Here is a 21615-nt window from a genome sequence, read left to right as displayed (position 1 = left end):
ATTTTATCAGCCTACATAAAATTACAAAGTTTAAGTACTACATCATGAAATTCCTTTTGGCTATGATACATTTTCCCTACAGACATCAAGACACAGACCACATTTCATGTCCTTTCTTGTGCTCTTTGTGTCCCTTCAAGCCATAAAATCTTGCCCTCATTCAGCTTCCCAAATATCATATTCAGATTTTCACTGACACTCAAATCATTTGAAAGCATAATTTTCTCATTATTTAGAATGTTTCCCTTTGTGTAAAAAAGAAAGTGAATTTTTGAAGAGAGATCACTGCCTTTCCCATGGTATCTATATGACAGATGTGAAACAGATATCAAAGGTCAGGTAATTAGCTGGGTGCAGTGGCTCATGCCTACAATCCAACTACTTGGGAAGCTGAGATCAGAGGATCATGATTAGAAATGAGCCTGGGGAAAGAAAGTCCCTGAGACTCTTACCTGCAATTATCCACCAAAAAGCAGAAGTAGAGCTGTGGCGCAAAGTGGGAGAATGCTAGCATTGAGCAACAAAGGTCAGGAACAGGGACCAAACCCTGATTTCAAGCCCCACAACTGACAAAAAATAACCCCAAAACCAGACAAAATAAAGGAACATACAAAAAAGACAAAGAGTCACAATGTCAGTGAAGGAAGGCTGCTCCCTGGTCAGACACACAGCACACATACTGCAGGTGTGGGGATACAAGATCCAGACACATGTCTTAGACTGAAAGAAGAGCTGAGTGCTCTGTGATCATTGTGGGAAATCTACCAATATTTGACAGTTTCTGACAGGTTTGAAAAAAGTGTTCTGTTCTTGTGGTTCTTGACTTTCTTTCTAATGTTCTGCTCTGTCTTCCATCTACTATCTGTCCCTGTTGAAGTACCTTAAATGTCTTAAAATGTTGCTTATGCTATTTTCTGTTTAATAATCAAGTTCAAGAACGTGACAAATGAGTTAATACTCCACCCACAAATCCTCATGTCTTGTCATCTGTGATGATCTTCCCTCACTGCCCTTTGGTGTTCTTCTGTGTCTATTGGGAGAGATTCATTCTATAGAGAAGCCTGGGGGGAGTGACAAATGCCACAAAAAGATGTGGGAGTGACCTCTGATGAGATCATATTTCTCATTGTCAGTGAGGGCAGTCTAAATGAGTTTCACTGTTTAGGAAGAGATCATTATGATATATGCAAAGAAAGAATACCAGAATTGCTTGCTTTCCCTTGTTGAACTTGGAAGAAATGCACAGAGAAACTGAGGTCTCGCTAATCTGATCAAACAGTGGAGATGCATCATGAACAGGAAAGCGCAAGGGCATTGAGAGTGCTGCTCCTAATCAGGAGCTTACGAGAAATACGCCAGCCCCAAGGAGGCTTCATGTAAGTTCCCACTGACATCCCCCCAAAGTTATCCTGAGATATGGAAATGAAATTTTATTACCTGCTGAGAAAGGCATAAAGTAGTTACTTTTCTTAAAGTTACCACTTTCGTCCAAAAAGTGGCCAGGGTCAAACTTCTCTGGATTGGGGAATTCCTTGGGGTCATGCAGCACAGATGTCAGTGATATCAATATGGTTGTGCCCTGGGAACAATAAACACAGATAACATAAGCTAATTAGATACGTAGGTAGATAGATAGATAGATAGAACTATAGATCTACATAGATTGATACATATATATACCTAGATCTATATAAACCTATGCATATATATAAACTATACATATATGCATATATATGTAAATAGAGGCTCACACCTATAATCCTAGATACTCAGGAGGCTGAGATCTGAGGACTACAGTTCAAAGACAGTTCAGGCAGGAAAGCCCATGATGCTGTTATCTCCAATTTGCCACTGTGGATCAGAGTGGTAAACCACTTGAACAAAAAAGGTCAGGGACAGTGCTCAGGCTCTGAGTTCAAGCCCCATGACCACCCCCCCCCCATTACCCTCGCCAAAAAAACACAGAACACAAATAGTTAAAATGGTGACAGATACAATGAGAATCACTTAGTTCAATCTTCTGGTCTATAGGTAATGAAGGCTTCCAACCAATGAACTGGCTTCAGAACCAAAAAATATCAACACAGAATGTATGGAAAAAAGGCAAGTATCCCCAAAGTTTAACAATTGTATAACAATAGACATAAAGGATATTGAAGAAGATTAAAGCCCAAAAAACTCAAATGTATGATTGCAAGAAAAATTATTTCAAGTGGCAAAAACTCCTATGCTCCTGGATTGGAAAGATCAACATCATGAAAATGGCAATACTTCCCAAGGCTATCTACAAATTCAATGCGATACCTGTCAATATTCCATCGTCATTCCTCAAGGAAATAGAAGAGGCAATCTAAAAATTCATATGGAACAATAAAAGACCCCAGATAGCTAAAACAATCCTCAACAGAAAGAACAGTGCTGGAGGAATATCAATACCAAATTTCAAACTCTACTACAAAGCCATAGTAATCAAAACAGCTTGGTACTGGCACAAGAACAGACCTCAGGATCAATGAAATAGAATTGAAACCCCAGAAATGAACCTACAGACCTATAGCCATCTAATTTTCAATAAGGGAGCTAAAAAAGTAGAATGGAAAAAAGACAGCCCCTTCAGTAAATGGTGCTGGCAAAATTGGTTAACTACTTGCAGAAAACTAAAGCTAGATCCTTATATATCACCCTGCATCAGAATCAACCCCAAATGGATCAAAGACGTCGGAGACAAAGCAGACACCCTGAAAACATTAGAATAGGAGACACCCTAGGACTCCTTGGCACAGGCCAAAATTTTCTTAATAGAGACCCAGAAACACAACAAATCAAAGAAAGGTTGGACAAATTGGGTTGCATGAAATGGCAGAGCTTCTGTATGCGAAAGGACATAGCTAGCAAGATTAATAGAAAACCCTCATATCTAAAATATATCTGGAACTCAAAAACTTAAATCCCCCAACAACAAATCTTCCAAGAAACAACTGCCCAATAAATAAGTGGGCTAAAGACTTAGAGGAAACTTCTGTGAAGAGGAAAGAAGGATGGCCAATAGACACATGAAAAAATGCTCAACCTCTCTAGCCATAAAAGAAATGCAAATCCAAACAACATTGAGATACCAGCTCACCTATGAACTCTAATAACAACAGATGCTGGAGGAGATGTGGACAGAAGGGAACCTTACTGCACTGTTGGTGGGAGTGTAAACTTGTTCAACCACTTTGGAAAGTAGTACGGAGGTTCCTCAAAAGACTCCACATAGAACTCTCCTATGACCCAGCAATCCCACTTTTGGGCATTTACCTAAATGATCACAAACAAGGCCACACTAAAGCTACCAGCATCACTATGTTTATTGCAGCATTACTTACCATAGCTAAGATATGGAACAAAACCAGATGCCCCTCAGTAGATGAATGGATCAAGAAAATGTCTCCATCAGAAAGAATGACATTGCCCCATTTGTTAGGAAATGGAAAGACTTGTAAAAAATTATATTAAGTGAAGTAAGCCAGGCCCAAAATACTTAGGTCCCATGGTTTCCCTTATTTGCAATAACTAGTATATGTCTGAGTCAAGCAGAAAAGGTCCGATAAGTTGATGTTAGGGAAATGAACCCTAAGATATGTATTCAAATGTTTTTTTTTCTTTCAGGCGAATGTTTTTAACATATTTATAAGATTATTTCTTTGTTGCTTTGTATGTTACCCCCCCCCATGGTATAATCCCTTCTTTCACTGTATTTGAAGTTGGTATAATACGTTGAAGGGAAGGCAAAAAACAAATCGTTTAAATAGGGATACAGGTGGATCCATTTCAACAATGAGATGTACAAGTCGTTATGTGGAAAAACAAAATTTACAACTTTAGAGGGGGGGAGGAGAATGGGGTCAGTGGGTGGAGGGAGGATGGGATGGGATGGGAAGGGGAAACAAAGGAGGAGGGTACAATGCTTGATAAGAAATGTACTCATTATCTTGCCCATGTAATTGTAACTTCTCTGTACAGTATTTTCACAATAAAAATTAAAACTAAAAGAAAAATTATTTCACCAAAATGATTTCAATACAATAAAAAGAACAAGTATAAAAAATGAGTGAATTTGAAATGGATACAAATAAACAGCTAAATGAAGTAAGACAAACAATGCAATATATAAATGAGGAGTTCAGTAAAGATACAGAAATATTAAAAAAGAGTTAAACTAAAATTTTGAAAATGAAAAGCTATATGAATAAAAAGAACTCAGTAGAAAAGAGTGAATCAAATTGAAACAGAATATCAGGGATCAAGGAAAAAGTACATAGATTAGTCAGATGAAGAACTAGGTAAAAGGTACAAAAAGATTAATCAAGCCCACCTTGGGAACTTGAAATGTCAAATCTATAAACATAGACATAGAGGTTGAAGAAAAGGCCCATCCTAAAACCATACAAAACATAGTCAATAAAATGATGTGAGAATTTTTCCTCAATCTTTAACAATCTAGGTACAAGAGTTTTTAGGACAGCAAACAGGTCATATCAGAAAAGAACCACTCCAAGACACATTATAGTTACATTAAATGTTCAGAAACAGTAAAGAGTACTGACAGCTGCCAAAGAAAAGCAATGAGTCATCTATGGTGGCAAGCCCATCAGCATAATACCAGATTTCTCAACAGCAGAAACCTTAAAAGCAAGAAGGGCATAAAGCAATAGAAGGTCAACAACTACCCATCTAGAATACAATGACTGCATTTGCTTATCAGACCTTCCTCCATTCCTGTGCCCCTAATGTCCCTCCTCCAATGTTTCCATTGCCCGGTATCCATTTTGATAAAAATATGGAATGATTCACAAATTTGAGAGTTACCCTTATGCAGGGGCCATGCTAATCTTCTCTGTATTGTTTCTTTTTACTATATGTGCTGCCTAAGACAGCACCACACTAAAATTTTAAACACATAAAAAGAAGAAACCGAGGCATTCACACTGTGAGACCACAGGAGGATACTTTGGGGAGAGGAACACAAAGGTTCAATGCCTATGTGCATCTGATCATACAAAGAAATATTTATTGGAATGAACTCCAGGAAATGAAAATGTGGGTTTTTTCCTTCTTTTGCTGTTTTTTGTTTTCTTCCTCTTTGTTCTGTTTGTTCATTTATCTTTCTTTGGGAGTGTAAGGGGAGGCACAGAAATGGAGGGCCAAAGGGTGAGCAAATGCAGCAGTGGCACTCACCAGACACTATGTTCAAAATGAACTATACAACCTGTGGATGGGAATGGGAAGGAAAAACTGGGAGAGAGCCAAGGAAGGGGTGGCAGTGTCCAAGAAGAAACCTACTCTACCTGAATTATGTAACTGTAACCCCTCTGCACATCACCTGTATAATTAAAACTTTTCAAAGAAGAAGAATCATTACAGAGAATAGATCTGATTCAAAATATTATCATGTTTATGGTCAAAATTCATACATACGTAAGAACACAGGGTAAATTTCCCGTTATTTAAAAAAAAAAAAAAAAACAAAGATACTTAAAATACCAGAATTGACTGTGAAATACCAAGCTAGAAATCTTTTCTGCCAATCATAATGAAACAAAGATGACCACTAAAATCTATTTTGTTTACACTACCCTGGCTGCCAGTACAAAAATTCAACAAAGCACAATTATAGGCACAAGAATCAGAAAAGGAAGTAGAATCTATTAAACCAGATATTATGGTAATACACCTTAAACTTCCGAACAAATCTACAGAGAATTCATTAGCAATGACTAGTAAATTTCATGAGTCTACATTTCATGAGCTCATCAGAATGATTAAGGTAATTATGTTTCTATATATCAGGTACAAATGATAGCAAAGGCATCATAAAAATAATAACAATCAAGCTAGGCACTGGTGGCTCATGTCTGTAATCTTAGCTGCTCAGGAGGCTGAGATCTAAGGATCATGGTTCAAAGCCAGCCCAGGCAACAAAGTCCATGAGTCTCTTATCTCCAGTTAACCACCAGAAAACTGGAAGTGGAACTATGGTGCAAACTGGTAGAGCACTAGCTTTGAGCAAATGAGCTCACGGACAGTGCACAGGCCAACAAGCACGAAAGCCAATGAAAAACTAAAATAGTAATAGCCAAAGCGCTATGCATTTAAACAAAGTCTATGAATTTATTTGTAGTAGACTCAATTGAAAACAAAGTATTACTTGGAAAATAAAGTAAGGCGTAGGTAAATTGGAAGCATGACTCATTCATGACTTGAGGAAATCAAGTTAACATTTTCTCCCAAATTTATCTATAACTTTACTGGAGGCATAATATACATCCCAGCACAACATATTGGGAAATTGATCAATAATAAGTTTTGTACTCATTTGGTAATACAAAAACTAAGCATAGCCAATAGATCAAGGAGGAGGAGAAGGAGAAGAAAGAGGAATAGAAGGAGGAGGAAGAGAAGGAGGAGGAGGAACAGCAGGAGGAACAGGAAGAGGAGGAGGAGGAACTAGAAGAAAAAAAAAGACAACAAGAACAAGGAGAAGTCTCTAAAACAAAATGAATTGAAGGGGCATAACAAAATTGGGATTCACAGTGTGGGATACCAGGGATAATTTCGCATGGATATACAACCCCAAACTTGCTGTACCATAACCTCTCCTGTGCAGCCAATTGTGAGACTTTTGCAGCACTCTCATGTGGAGGAGAGGAATCCTGCAGTGACCTCAAGAACTCAGGCTCCCTATGGAGGCTCAGTAGAAAAGAAACAAGCTCACCTTGGGAATGATGTAGTCTCTGAACTTAATGTCACGGGTCACTGCATGGGGCACGTTCATTGGTAGGAGATCAATGTATCTCTGGATCTCATGCAGCACAGCATCTGTGTAGGGCATTTGGCTCCTGTCCTGCATGCAAGGGCTGCGGTGCCTGCCAATCACATGGTCAATCTCTTCCTTCATTTTAGCTGGTGAGACATAATAAGAAATGTGAAGTAAGGTTCAATGAAGTAAGGTTACTTCATTGTTGGTGGGAGTGTAAACTTGTTCAACCACTTTGGAAAGCAGTATGGAGGTTCCTCAAAAGACTCCACATAGAGCTCCCCTATGACCCTGCAATCCCACTTTTGGGCATTTACCCAAATGCTTATAAACAAGACCACACTAAAGCTACCAGCACAACTATGTTGATTGCAGCATTATTTACCATAGCTAAGATATGGAACCAACCCAGATGCCCCTCAGTAGATGAATGGATCAAGAAAATGTGGTATATATACACAATGGAATTCTATGCCTCCATCAGAAAGAATGACATTGCCCCATTTGTTAGGAAATGGAAAGACTTGGAAAAAATTATATTAAGTGAAGTAAGGCAGGCCCAAAGAAACATAGGTCCCATGGTTTCCCTTATTTGCAATATCTAGTGTATATATGCATCAAGAAGAAAGGTTAGATAAGGTGATGTTAGGAAAATGAATCCTAAGATATGTATTTAAATGTTTTTTTCTTAATGCATTTGTTTCTAAAGCATTTATAAGATTATTTCTTTGTTGCTTTCTATGTCCTTCTCCCACAGTATAACACCTGCTTTCACTATATTTGATGTCGGTATAATTTGTGGAGGGGAAGGGCAAAAACAAGTCGTTTAAATAAGGATACAGGTGGACCCGTTGCAACAACGAGAAGTACAAGTTGTCATGCTGAAAATGAACTTTACAACTTTTGTGGGGGGTGGGGAGGCTGGGAAGGGATGGGAAGGGTAAACAAAGGAGGAGGCTACAATGCTTGATAAGAAATGTACTCATTATCTTGCCCATGTAATTGTAACCCCTCTGTACAGTATTTTCACAATAAAAAAAAAAAAGAAATGGAGAAACAAGAAGAGACACATTGATCATAGTAAGTCAGTGCTAAATAAATTGTGATAGTAAATCTTAACAAGATTTGAAGTAAAAAAATTCATATCCCATGGAGTATTAAGACTTCAGCATGTACACACATCATCCTCCTGCTTAGTAGACTTATAATGAGTTAATCAAGGCATAGAGGTTAGTTTCTTGTTAAGAAAAACACAAAAAAAGACTATTAAATATAGTTTATATATTGAAGTAAAATATCTTTATTTAGTATAACTTTATTTAATATGTAAGAAGTATATTATCATAGGAATGGTATGCTTATAAAACTGTAATAATAAAACATTTTAAATTAAAGGGAATAAAATATTGAAAATAAAAGTACATTTTGAGGACACTATTATCTTCACTTATATCTCCAGATTTCACAAATCTCCACAAATATGAATAGTAATTCATGGACTAGCCAACATAAATTGTTCTAAGAATAAATTTTAAGATGTTAATAAAATAGTCCCATTTTGTTCAAATTCAGAAATATTTTGTTGATAAAAGAGATAATTTTAAAATAAAATGACTTTCAAATTCTATTAGTTTATGGATACTAAGTAAATAATGTGTCTTTTTTAAAAGGAGTTTAGTTTTTTCTGTAGTTGATATGAAGAGAAGAATATATTTCACAAACTAGGACATAATTAAGTGAAACTATGAATGAATGTATATTATAGGGATTGACTTTGGTCCAGACACATTGTAATGCATGAAAGGCTTGTTGAATTGAAACAGCTATTTAATTGTACAGCTATTTAATAATAAAAATGAAAATCTTTGTATGCATCTATGGAAGTATCAGCATTAAATACTTTTGTATAATACATGTAAACTAATAAAAATGCAGAAGAAGAAATGTCAGTCCTCAAAGAAAAACAAAAATAAACATTATTTTTATTTTCAAATAATTATTATTTAAGCATTATATAAATAGTGTATGGGCTTTGAAGGTGGCTCAGAGGTAGAGCACTTGCCTTGGACGCATGAGGCCCTGGGTTTTCTATTCCTCAGCACCACATAAGCTGAACAAAAAAGCCGGAAGTGGTGCTGTGGCTCAAAAGGTAGAGCGCTAGTCTTGAGCTGAAGAGCTGAGAGACAGCACCCAGGCCCAGAGTTCAGACCCACGACCGGACTCAAAAACAAAAAAAACACAAATAGTGTATATCTTTATGTATGCATGTGTACAGTATACAGTACTACTTCCATTATTGAACCACTTTCTGATGATATCCATATTGGACATCGTAGAATCTGCTTTGGAAAATAATGTTCATTTTCTAAACAATGCTGCTTTCTTTTTTTCTTTTACTGGACCTGGAGCTTGAATCAGGGCTTGGCTGCTGTCCTTGAGCTTCTTTGTGCTCAATAATATGTACTTTGTGCTCTACTACTTGAGCCACACAACCACTTCTGGCTTTTTCTGAGTAGTTTATTGGAGATAAGAGTCTCATCGACTTTAATACCTGGCCTCAGTTATCAGCCTCCTGAGTACATAGGAAGCCAGGTGTGAGCCACCGGTGCCCGATTCCCAGTTGATTTTTTAATCATTTTAGAGAATACTTATTGATATCCTAGCATGGGAGAGTAAAATGTGCATTCACATCTCTGTCTTATATATTTACCCACATCTACAAATAAGCACATAGAGATAAACATGTATGTTTCCCTTTACTTCATTCACAATAATATACTAGATAAAACATCAGTTTTTTTTTTATTTGAAAATACTGTACAGAGGGGTTACAATTACATGGGCAAGGTAATGAGTAAATTTCTTATCAAGCATTGTATCCTCCTCCTTTGTTTCCCTTTCCCATCTCTTCCCATCCTCAAGAGGCCATCCCCCAATCCGTCCCGCTCCTCCCCCACCAAAGTTGTAAAGTTCATTTTCGACATAACGACTTGTACATCTCATTGTTGCACTGGGTCCACCTGTATCCCTATTTAAACGATTTGTTTTTCCCCTTCCCCTCTACAAATTATACAGACATCAAATACAGTGAAAACTGAGGTTATACCATGGGGGAGGGACATACAAAGCAACAAAGAAATAATCTTATAAATGTGTTAGAAACAATCGCATGAAAGAAAAAAAAATATTTGAATACATAGCTTAGGGTTCATTTCCCTAACTTCACCTTATCTGACCTTTTCTGCTTGATTCAGACATATACTAGTATTGCAAATAAGAGAAACCACGGTACCTATGTTTCTTTGGGCCTGGCTTACTTCACTTAATATAATTTTTTCCAAGCCTTTCCATTTCCTAACAAATGGGGCATTAACATTCTTTCTAATGGAGGCATAGAATTCCATTGTGTATATATACCACATTTTCTTGATCCATTCATCTACTGAGGGGCATCTGGGTTGGTTCCATATCTTAGCTATAGTAAATAATGCTGCAATAAACATAGTCGTGCTGGTAGCTTTAGTGTGGTCTTAAAACATCAGTTTTTGAACCAGTATTCACAGTTTCAATCATTCTGGCTCAGCAATATTGTTCCCTGGGTGGAAATTAGAATTGCATTCCATTTATTGTACTTCCCATTTCTTTCTTATCAGTCAGTTCATGATTTTCTATTTCCTGACCTAGAATTATTTGAACATGCAGAAATACTTGTGTAAAACACCTAGCAATACATGATCAGTAAGTGAGAATTCTGAGACTCTTGTCCATGTCTCCTTCATTCTCAGTGTCTTCCTTCCCTCCTTGCATCATTGGTTTCTGGTTTGTTCTGATGTGGGTGTTATCTGAGTTTGTAGCAGCCTCAGTGAGTTTCAGATTACACCATAACATTCCTGTCCTGGTTTCTGGAATCCATGATTTCCTTAACTTGGTTTGAGATAACTGAACAAAATGCATTATACCATATTATACCATATTGTGTGAAAAAAGAGAAAATGGGTATGAAGTTTATGGCTGGTATGGAAGTCTACTCTCCCATCCTTTCTTTTTACTCTTAATAATTTTTTTTCGGGGGGGCGGGTCCTGTAGTGGAGCCTGAACTCTGGGCCAGGGCAACATCCCTCAGCTCTTCAGCTCAAGGCTAGTGCTCTACTACTTGAGCCATATTGCCACTTTGGGCTTTTTTTTTCTGCTTATGTGGTGCTGAGGAATCAAACTCAGGGCTTCATGCATGCAATGCAAGTGCTCTACCACTGAGCCACCTTCCCAGCCCACTCTTAAGAATTATGATGCAATCCCATCATCTCTTGATATCTGACCTAGTTGTGTCTTTCTGAAACTTGGGATGATCTTCTTTCTAACCCTGGTATTCTGGAATGCTACAACTTTATGCTGAGTGAAGACTTTTATCCCTTTATTCTGCTGGACACTTCCAGAGAATTTTCTATCAAATTGGTAAAATATGGAGGTTGTTAGAGTTCTTCTTTATGGAAAAATTTCAGGAAAAAAGACAGACAGAAAGTTGTGCATCACCTGCAGGGGATGTGGTCAAAAAGGAACCCTACTGCATTGTTGGTGTGAGTGTAAACTTGTTCAACCACTTTGGAAAGCAGTATGGAGGTTCCTCAAACGATTACACATAGAGCTCCCCTATGACCCAGCAATCCCCCTTTTGGATTTACCCAAACAATCACAAACAAGGCTATACTAAATCTACCAGCACAACTATGTTTATCACAGCATTATTCACCATAGCAAAGACATGGAACCAACCCAGATGACCCTCAGTAGATGAATGGATCAAGAAAATTTGCTATATAATATAATATACATATAACTAGTATATGTCTATGACTAGCAAAAAAGGTCAAAAGCTATGTACATATGAACATACAAGGTGATGCTAAGTGAAATGGCCCAAAGATAGAGACACAAGAAGTTTTACCTTTTTTGCTGTAGTTTTCAATGTATTTATAATGTACTATGTGATATTTTTGTTTCTTCTGTATGTTCTTCCCCTATGATATAACCACTGTCTTCACTGTATTTGATTCCAGTGCCCTGCATCTTGTATAAACATTTTTCTAATTTGGGGAGGGGAAGGGAAATAACAAAATGCTGAAATAGGATACAGGTTGACCCACTGTAACAATGAGATGTACAAGGCACTATGTTGAAAACCAACTTTACAACTTTGTGGGTGGGGGAGGGAGGACGTTGAGGTGGGGAGGAAAGGAATGGTAGGGGAAAAACAAAGGAGGAGGTAACAGTGTTCCATAGGAAATTTACTCATTACCTTTTTCATGTAACTGTAACCCCTCTGTACAGTGCCTTTACAATAAAAGATATATACAAAAAAAGTTATGCATCAAAAACAAGAGGGCTTGGCCAGGCCTCTCAATTTTATACTTCACTGTCTTTACCGAAAATTTCTGAGTACAGAGTTCTTTGTACAGAGAGAGAGAGAGAGAGAGAGAGACAGAGAGACAGAGAGAGAGAGACAGAGAGAGAGAGACAGAGAGACAGAGAGAGAGAGAGACAGAGAGAGAGAGAGAGAGAGAGAGAGAGAGAGTCTCCTTGGAGTGGAGAGAGTTTTTCTTTTCACCTGAGGAGTGGAGGTATGATAAGAATTTGAAAATGGAGAGTCTGTTTGCTAAATTTTTTTCTATTTTCTTTGATATTGTTACTTCTAAATAGGAAACTTTATGAGGTTGGGGATGTGGCTTAGTGATAAAGTGCTTGCCTACCATGCATGAAGCCCTGGGTTTTATTCCTCAGTACCACATACACAGAAGAAGGCAGAAGTAGGGTTGTGGCTCAAGTGTGGAGTGACAGCCTTGAGCAAAAGAAGCTCAAGGACAGTACCCAGCCCCTGAGTTCAAGCTCAGAACTGGCAAAATAAAAAGGGAGAAACTTTATGGGAATTTTGGAGACATAGCTTGGTTTTTCTTCCCTCAGAACTATTCCTGTTACTACATTTAAGTTAAAGCAACATGTGACTGGCTCAGTTATTTTATCACAGGTACATCTACTCTGAGTATCAGAATTTTGGTAGACATCTTATCCAGTTATTATTCTCTTCTCCTTTTCGTGGTGAGAGGTCTAATTCTCATTTAAATTATTTTATAATATCTCCTAAAACTTTACATAGTGTTTCCACAGCTAAAACTCTATAAATACAAAACAACATTGTAAAAGATAAAATTTACAGATGCCCTTGTAAAATTCTAACTTTACCAAACATAAGTTTTATGGACTTAGACTTCTAAATTGTAAAATACCTTCTGGTATGGCATCTGTACATTTCTAATGAGAAAATACTCAGGAATAGAATTTATCTCATACATCCTCATTAATTTCTAGGACTTGTACTTATGCATTGGTGACAAGAGATCTCTTTGGCCTATGGCACCATTTGAATAGTCAAAATGAGGAAAAATATATAGAAGAACCCATTGTAAAAGCTGGAGTTTGGGGTGTAAAATCAATATATTATTGTATGTCAATTTATGCTAGAGCAGTTTTCCAATGATTACCTGCCAGAAAATCCAGACACAAGACAGTCTTGCTGCTTTTCCTACCTGCCGTGTTCTCATCACTTGTCTCTGATTTCAGCTGGTGGCACAGGATGTTGAGCTGTGAGACATACCTGACGAGGCAAATCACTACCAGCATCTTTCCTATATTTTCCAAAGTTTCACCTAGGTCTCCCCTGTGCTCCTACCTGTGACGTGAGGGTGCTTCATCAGGAGCAGCAGGGAGTATCTCAGTGTTGTGCTCGTCGTTTCTGTCCCAGCACCAAATAAGTCAGATGCAAGTATTGTCAAACCTTCATTAGTAAATTCCGATGATTCCTTGTGATTTTCCTGCTCCTAAGATTTGATGCAATTATATTATTTACCAGCACATGTGATGACAGTGAATTCACAGTATCCCACAATGGTATGAAGTTGGAGAGTAAAGGAATAAGAGCAATGCACAATTAACAGTGGGATGGTGACTAGTTTAGACTAAGTAAGGCTTCAGGCCTCCTGGGCTGTCCTGACTCTAACTGATCTGGTCCTATGACTGAATCTGAGGTCATGAAACTCATCATTCATTTAAGCTACTAATAACTGAATTTTCTCTAAATATTAAAAGATCAGAAAATTCAATACTGCAAGTAGGAAAGTTAGGGACATAGGTGTTGTAAGCCTGAAGCAAAAATCTGCAATTAAAATTTTTTTGCAGTTGATGCTATTGAACAGTGTGTGGGCATTGCCCTTGAGCTTCTTTTCCTCAAGGCTAGGGCTATACCACTTGAACCACAGCTCCACTTCCCACTATTTTCTGTTTAATTTGGAGATAAGAGTCTCAAAGACTTTTATGTCCAGGCTGCCTTCAAACTTTGATCCTTAGATCTCAGCCCCTTGATAGTAGTTTTACAAGCATGGCTCCTCATTGCAATTTAACTTCTTGTATCACACATTTGCATATGCTCAATACTGCTTGTGAAAATGCTAAAAAGGCAGCAAAACTTAGGAGTCACAAGGAATGAGAATGGGTTCATCAAAACCCGATGAGTCAGCAGATGAGAAGCACCAAGTCAGGTGGTCTAGGGAACCTGAGTAGGAATGAGTAGGAATGCATGAGCTGAAGAGACACTAATCATGAAGACAAAACGTGTTCACATTAACTTGTCATTGGATCAAAGGAGAGAGGATGGATGAAGCAGTACCAAGGACTGAGAAGATGGCCCAAAACCAAGTTGTCAACAAGGCTGCAGTTTTAGATGTTGAATGAGGAAATCATTAAATGGTCAAAATACATCATTTTCTAACTGGTGTCTGAGCTAACATTAAATCCATCATGCTTTTGTAATCTCCAGATGACGTGCAGTATGTCTAGTAATGTTATTAAAACAATTTAATTAAACGGCTCCTCTCAACGTAATCTCTTGGAAAAGGGTCATCTCCTTTGACTATATCAACATCACATGCTTTGAAAGCTGGTCAAGTTGAACAAACTTTGGTAATATCTACTTTATGTACTTTTCTATGATCATCAAATTACAGCTACTCTTACATCTCTAGGTCAACTTACTCTAGAATAGTATATTCAAACACCAATATTAAAGCTTCCATTTGTCATAATAAATTTGGAGATTTAATAGTTGCAGGTCACATACACTATTATACCCTAGACTGTATAAGTGTTGAAAAATTAATGGAAATCTAAATGAATGAAAATCTAATGATTCCATGTCATGGACTAAAACACTAATTTTATCTCATATGCTATCATCATGCAGGAGAAGTTAATACTGCTAAGTAAAATAAAAGAGAAGAGAGTCTGTCATGAATAGATCTACCATACAAGAAGTGCTAAGGGGAATCGGTTTTCAAGTCAAAACTAAAGCATATTCAACAATAAGTTCACACCAAGTCAAGAAATACATATCCTTGTTAAATATAACCATACAGAAAATCTGAATGTTAATTATACTACATTTTTTATTCAACCTCTTTTTAGATTTTATATATATATGTATATATATATATACATATATATATATGTATATTTTAAGGGAAGTATAGGAGGCAATAATCATAGATGAATTCTATGGATACCCAATGTATTAAAGATATAAAGTGTGACAAAAACAACCAAAGAAGGATGCAATTTTAGGGGGAGTATTAAAAGTGTTCTCAGACACTAATTCACTCTAATTTCACAGTAGACTGTCATAAGTGTGTTATAGTAATCCCATGGTAAATAATAAGGATTCAAATTTGCTTAACTTAATTATATATCCCCATGCTGCTGATCACATGTATGGTGTATAACATGCATACACCGCTATATGTTATTGACTGTGATAGACAATTTGCTCCAGGAAAGTCAGAAAAAACTTGTGACTTCAAATGAGCATTATTATTCCACAATACTGTGAAATTCGGGAAATTATGTAATCATTTAATCACAATCAAAAAAAAAAAAAAAGGACCTCGGAGAAGGTAGGTAGGGAAGAGATGGTAGGAGGAAAACAATGGAGGGGGTAACAATGCACAATAGGAAGTGTACTCATTACCTTACTCATATAACTGTTACCCTCGGTATAATATCTTTACAATAAAAAATAAAATTTAAAAAATTTGTTTAGCTTATTGCAGTATATCATATATGTATATAATATCTATATTATCTATGCATTATCTATATGTATTTTACATATCTTGCATATATAACATACTCATTATATGTTTATGTGATAAAACATAAGGAAAACCTCTAAAATCAATATAAAGAAGATGAATTAGTAAACATAACAGAAGAGGCGAAATTGATTACATTACATTATACGCATCAGTAACATACCACAATAGAAGCCTTTGCACAATAAATTTGATAATAAAAATGTGAAAAGCATAATAAAATGATATTGTGTTACATATTTTTTAAATAACACCATTAAAAATCCTTTATAAGGAATGTTTACCTGACCAATTAAGGATTATTCCAGAATTATCTCTTCAAAACCAATTCTGACTTAGAGAACATGCATAATAAATACATATTCTATTCCATATAATAATGACACCCATCTTTACATAATGACACATATTTTGCAGGAAAATTGTTTCTATTCACCTGCCATGTGCATTCTGCTTCTCCTTATTATATTATTTTATATAAAAATAATAAGTGTATTCTAATTATTTGAGAAATTAATTTTAAGTTTCCCAGGATGCTTAGTGTAGCTTCCTTTATACAACTGATAACTTACTTTTTCAAGCACTGCTGGTCTGATGGTTTAAACATTTCAAGTAACACAGACTATTTAACACAGAATGCTCAAGGATTCAAATAAATGTAATTTTTGATATCTTACCTGTTTCTTCTTAATCAGGAAACAATCAATCAAGTCTCTTGGATTGTTAACATCCAGTGATTCTTCATGGTCATTTATTTTCTTCAAAATGTAACTATTTATATCATCAAAATTTTTTAGTAATGTTTTATGACTTCCTGGTAGACAATCAGTGAGATCAGGGAAAAGGTTGTAGATCTAAATACAAAAGTAATAAGTTATTAAATATATTTGCATATAAATACTATATACATATTATAGAAAACTTGGCTGTAAATAAAAATGACACATGGCTTCCATCTTGAAGGGAATTTTCGATGGAACATATAAAATGAGAAGGGTTCAAAGATGCTCTAAAAGTTAGTCTCATGATAGAGTATCTAACCTCTCTGTGATCACATAGTTATGAACTTTTACAGAGTTTAAGACATGCCAAACTCTATAAAACATTGTGAAGATTTTTTTTTTTTGGTCGGTCGTGGGGCTTGAACTCTGGGCTTGGGTGCTGTTCTTGCGCTCTTCAGCTCAATGCAAGCTCTCTACTGCTTGAGCCACAACGCCACTTCCATTGTGAAGATTTTTATAGTTTAATTTTGTCATTTCTCCCCAGGCTACCTCTTCATCTAGGATCACAGTGGAATCAGCAAACACTCTGACTCTACTCAGTGATTCCTAGTAGTTTCTATTGTTGCAAATATGCTTCCTTTCTGAGGAAAAATACTTATGCTCAATAATAGCTTGAATATGAGATGTGGGAAATGTAAGCTTTCAGTAAGCACCTGGACATCCACTGATCCACCAGGCATCTATCAGGACCTGAACAAAGCAATTTATAGGAAAAATCCCTTTGGGATTTAATGGGAAATATCAAATTAATTGCTTGAGTTCATTAGCTTGAGTAAATCCTAAAGGTTTAGACATCTTTCTCAGCTGATTATATTGTTTTTCTTCCATTTCTATTATTATCAGTTAGCTGTCAAAGGTTCTCATTTTGACATGTCCATATATAAATAAAATGCATTTTTCCTTTTAGTGTCAGTACCAGGGTTTGAACTCAGAGCCCCAGATTCTTGCTTCACTTTCTTGGTCATGACTTGTTTTTGCTGACTTTTTATTTGGGAGATGGATTCAGTCAGACTTCTCTGCCCTGGCTGGCTCAAATCCCTGATCTTCCAGGTCTCAGTCTCCTGAGTAACTAACATTTTAGGTATGAGCCAACAAGGCCCAGTTTTACAGTATATCTAGATGAGACAATAAATCTAGACTCCTCTAATACTCTCCCTCATCATTTCCTTCCCTGCTTCCCAAACCAATTTCAACAGGCTTCATTTTGGAACTGCAGAAAATGAACTAGACCTTATCTATTAACCTGAAGAAATATCAATTGAAAGTTAATCAAGGATCTTAATATAAAACCAGAAACTTTGAAGCTACTACAAAAATAGAATAGAGAAAATGCTAGAATGTGTGGCCATAGGCAGTAACTTCCTGAATGGCACTCTACCATTCTTTAGGTAGCACTGTTGGGTCCAAGTGTTCACCTTACTAGTGGCTCTTTATTTAATTTGAGTCTGGTGGAAAAAAAAAAAAAGATAAGTGTTTTCTTAGGAAGAAAAGATCTTGGCTTTACCTGCATCCATGGTGAGCTCGCAATCTTGACATTCTCATTCAATTTCTTCATCAAGTTCAGGAAGTTTTCGTCTTTATAATCAAAACGATTCTGGAAAACAATGGAGCAGATGACATTGCAGGGAGCACAGGCCAGGATGAAGGTGGGGTCACAGGGTGAGCCTGAAGAGTCAGAAACAAATGAAATATACATATGAAATACTGTACTCAGCCTTTGTCATCTTTACCATTTTATTACTATTTTACTTGTAAATTCCTGTAACAGCCAAATATCCCATTTGAATTAAACCTGCTTATCTTTAACCTGGAGCTTGAGTTGGCCAGTACAAACCAACTAGCAAAATAATGTCAATTCATACTAATTGCCTTTACCTATAGTCTTTCAATCAGATAAATGCTATTTTGGAAAAAGAAGACTTTTACATACCTAATAGTCAACCATTCAGAGTAGCAATATATCTGTTTCCAAAACCTATAGACTACACAAAACTGAGAAGGATGGTGATGGAATATCAGGTGTCTATAGCTTTTTTGAATCACCAATGGAGAGAAACTAAAGAGAGATTTTACCAAGTTCAAGTACTAGAAGGAACCAAGGTAAAAAGCAGAATGGTTTCATGTTTTATGAAGAAAAGGGGAATGACTAATTTTTTTAATTTTTTATTATTATATTTAAGTAGTTGTACAAAGAAGTTCTCATTCTAGAAAACAGTATATGAATGTCTAATAACATTGTGACCCATAGCTCCTAACCCATCTCTTCTCTCACTAATATTACTAATTTAGTAATAATTAAGTTTAAGCCTGTTATTAAATGTAAAATCAGGGAAGGCAAACAAATACATAGCACTAATAAATGGGAGAATCTTTTTCATTTTAAAATTATTAAGTAAATTTACCCTCCCTAAGGAATACATAGACACTAAATCTAATCAAATACAAAATTTAATTTATGGATAGGGCTGAATTTTTGGAATTCTACAATAAACAATATGTACATATATATTTAAATTTGTCTGCCTCTGAGGTTCTATTATTTGACAGGTTAATTAAAGAAAAAACTATTTTTGGCAATGAAATGGCTATGAGCAAATCATCAACATGTAAAATGCTACTGACTTTAAACTGAAAGTAAGTAGTCACGAATTAAAGACATTGTGAATTGATGTGGTTGTTTGGATTAAACAAGTGTCATGGAGCTGGTTGCATGTATGTAGGCTAGTTAATGATTGAAATGAGTCTAAGCTCTCAGAAAAACTTTTATTATAACTATGAAGGGGGCAGTTATTTGGGAAGTTGTTGAGATTTGCTATGACTGCAGGTGTGACATTCACAGGTTAAGTCTGATTTAAGTCTTTCATTTTATTTGGAATAATGAATTTAAAAAGCCAGGTAATGTGGAATCCAAGTGGACAATGCTATCCATTGTAACTATAGGTTAGTAGATTTGTTAAGTGAGTAATTAACAGAAGATTTTTTTAAGATAAAATCCAATACACATGGAGAAAAAGTGATAGACAAAATTGAAAATTGAGCTACAATACACTAAAAGAAGATCGGACCCAAAAAATAAATAAACAAATAAATAAATAAAGCAGCTCCCACCCTTGGTTTTCCTCAACTCCTCCACGAGACAGCGGGCTTCCTCCTGAACACGCTCTTCAATGCTCCTCTTCCCCATCCCAAAATTCCGCAAGGTCATGAGTGAGAAGCGCCTCATCTCTCTCCATCTGTGTCCATTGCTGAAAACAATTCCTAAATGAAAGGAAGTAGAAACATGGATGGAGTAGTCAAGCAAGGAAAAGGAAGCCGACAGATGGCAGGTACAGGGATGGCCATAGTTTGGCTCTTTTCCCATCCTCCTTATCCACACATCCTCTGCCCACACACAAATATACACACACATGGATATGTACACTTACCAAGGCCTCTGTTAGCTTTTTCAGCCAATGGGAACCTGCCTCTTCCAGAGAACTCCTCTCCATGGTCAATCAGAGCTTCCTTCACTGCTTCATATCCATGCAACACCACAGTGGGCTTCATGCCCAAATACAGAGTGAACACAGGGCCATAGACTTTCGAGAACTGGAAAATGAGAAAAAAAAAAAAAAAAAAAAGTAGCCAAAGAAGTCACTATTTGCTCCTCAGAGTGAGCCTGACCAAAACTGATACCATTAGTTTATTTTTGTGTTTCATTATTTTGGCAAACACAACTTAAAATATTTGCAAAGATCATATGTTATAGAGGAGGCTTGTTACAGCAGTCATTTAGAGATGGCCTGCACTGTGCCATGCAATGGAGCAGGGAGTTGATACTCCATTATAACTCATCTTCACATCAAAACACACACAAGCTTGTCATGATTCACAAAGAACAAATCAGAGGGCTGTGGGATCTAAATTCATTTCTAGAGGCCCACTGATAATGAATAGACAATTTGCAGTTGAACTCTGCTTATTCAACATTCCATGCTTGAGATATGTTTAATTCTCATTTGTACACCAAACCAGTGGCAGATTATTGCTTTCAGATAACTTCTGAAGCACTTATTCATGAGAATCTTACTTCCTTTGACAATCAAGGAAAACCGGCAGTTTTTAGTCAGCACAGGTGCTTGTACAGGCAAGTATAGTTTGGGATCTATTGGTATTAGAAACAGAGTGTGTGCCCCACAGAGGCTGCCCCAGTACATGAATCATCTTCAAAAACAATTTCTCAACTAGCAACATTCTTTGCCCCAGACAAAAGTTTTATGCAAAAATCCAGGTGGATTCTGATACCGTCAGTGTTCCCCTAAATGGTCTCGTGTCTTTATGTTCTCTCATCCTCACAGATATTACCTATCAATCACTCACAGCTTCTCAGAGAAGTTAACTTTCATAATGATTCTGAAAAAAAAATCAGTGTCTAATATGCTATATGACTTTTTGAATTGACCATTTAATCACAGAACTTTCTTTTCAAAGAATCTGCAGGAAAAAGACATAGCTTCACTGTCTAACTAAGATGGAGAGAACCATCCATACCATTTGCAATTTTGTGATGGAGACTAAAATAGACAGTAACCCACTCACATAATACATTATTTCATTCCATGACTAAAATACAAACTTGAAAAGTCACAAGCATGTAACACTTTATACAAGGATTTTGTTTTATGATAACAAATCATACTATTCTACCTTCAGCAATACATTTAAAATAAATAAATATTCATTTATATCTGTCAGAGACCATTGGGCAAACATGAAGAGTACTTACCTTGGTTAAAGATTTAGTGATGTCTTTAATGTCTATCTGCAGTATATTTCCAATAATTGGGAAAGGAGTGGGACCTGG

The 21615-nt window shown here is 36.4% G+C and overlaps 1 protein-coding gene and 1 non-coding gene across 2 annotated transcripts in view; both read right to left on the bottom strand.

Moving 5' to 3' along the window:
* The window catches only part of LOC122115856 (cytochrome P450 2C25-like), a 22971-nt gene extending 2614 nt beyond the window's left edge, over window positions 1-20357 (bottom strand). Inside the window, exons 1-7 of the mRNA XM_042689426.1 lie at window positions 20198-20357; window positions 19881-20030; window positions 18277-18437; window positions 16668-16844; window positions 13521-13662; window positions 6758-6945; window positions 1438-1579 (exon numbers count right to left, since the gene is read on the bottom strand). Coding sequence (XP_042545360.1) covers window positions 1438-1579; window positions 6758-6945; window positions 13521-13662; window positions 16668-16844; window positions 18277-18437; window positions 19881-20030; window positions 20198-20318 — 1081 coding nt within the window. The 5' untranslated portion in view covers window positions 20319-20357. The remainder of the gene's footprint in view (window positions 1-1437; window positions 1580-6757; window positions 6946-13520; window positions 13663-16667; window positions 16845-18276; window positions 18438-19880; window positions 20031-20197) is intronic.
* Window positions 4817-4922, bottom strand: LOC122116050. Its single transcript, XR_006148867.1, has one exon. It is a non-coding gene; the product is annotated as a U6 spliceosomal RNA (small nuclear RNA).
* Window positions 20358-21615: the final 1258 nt, after the last annotated feature.

Source organism: Dipodomys spectabilis, unplaced genomic scaffold (assembly GCF_019054845.1).
Source record: "Dipodomys spectabilis isolate Male_0828 unplaced genomic scaffold, ASM1905484v1 ptg000125l, whole genome shotgun sequence".
NCBI classification, from domain to species: domain Eukaryota; kingdom Metazoa; phylum Chordata; class Mammalia; order Rodentia; family Heteromyidae; genus Dipodomys; species Dipodomys spectabilis.
This window is presented reverse-complemented; position numbering and strand designations above follow the sequence as displayed.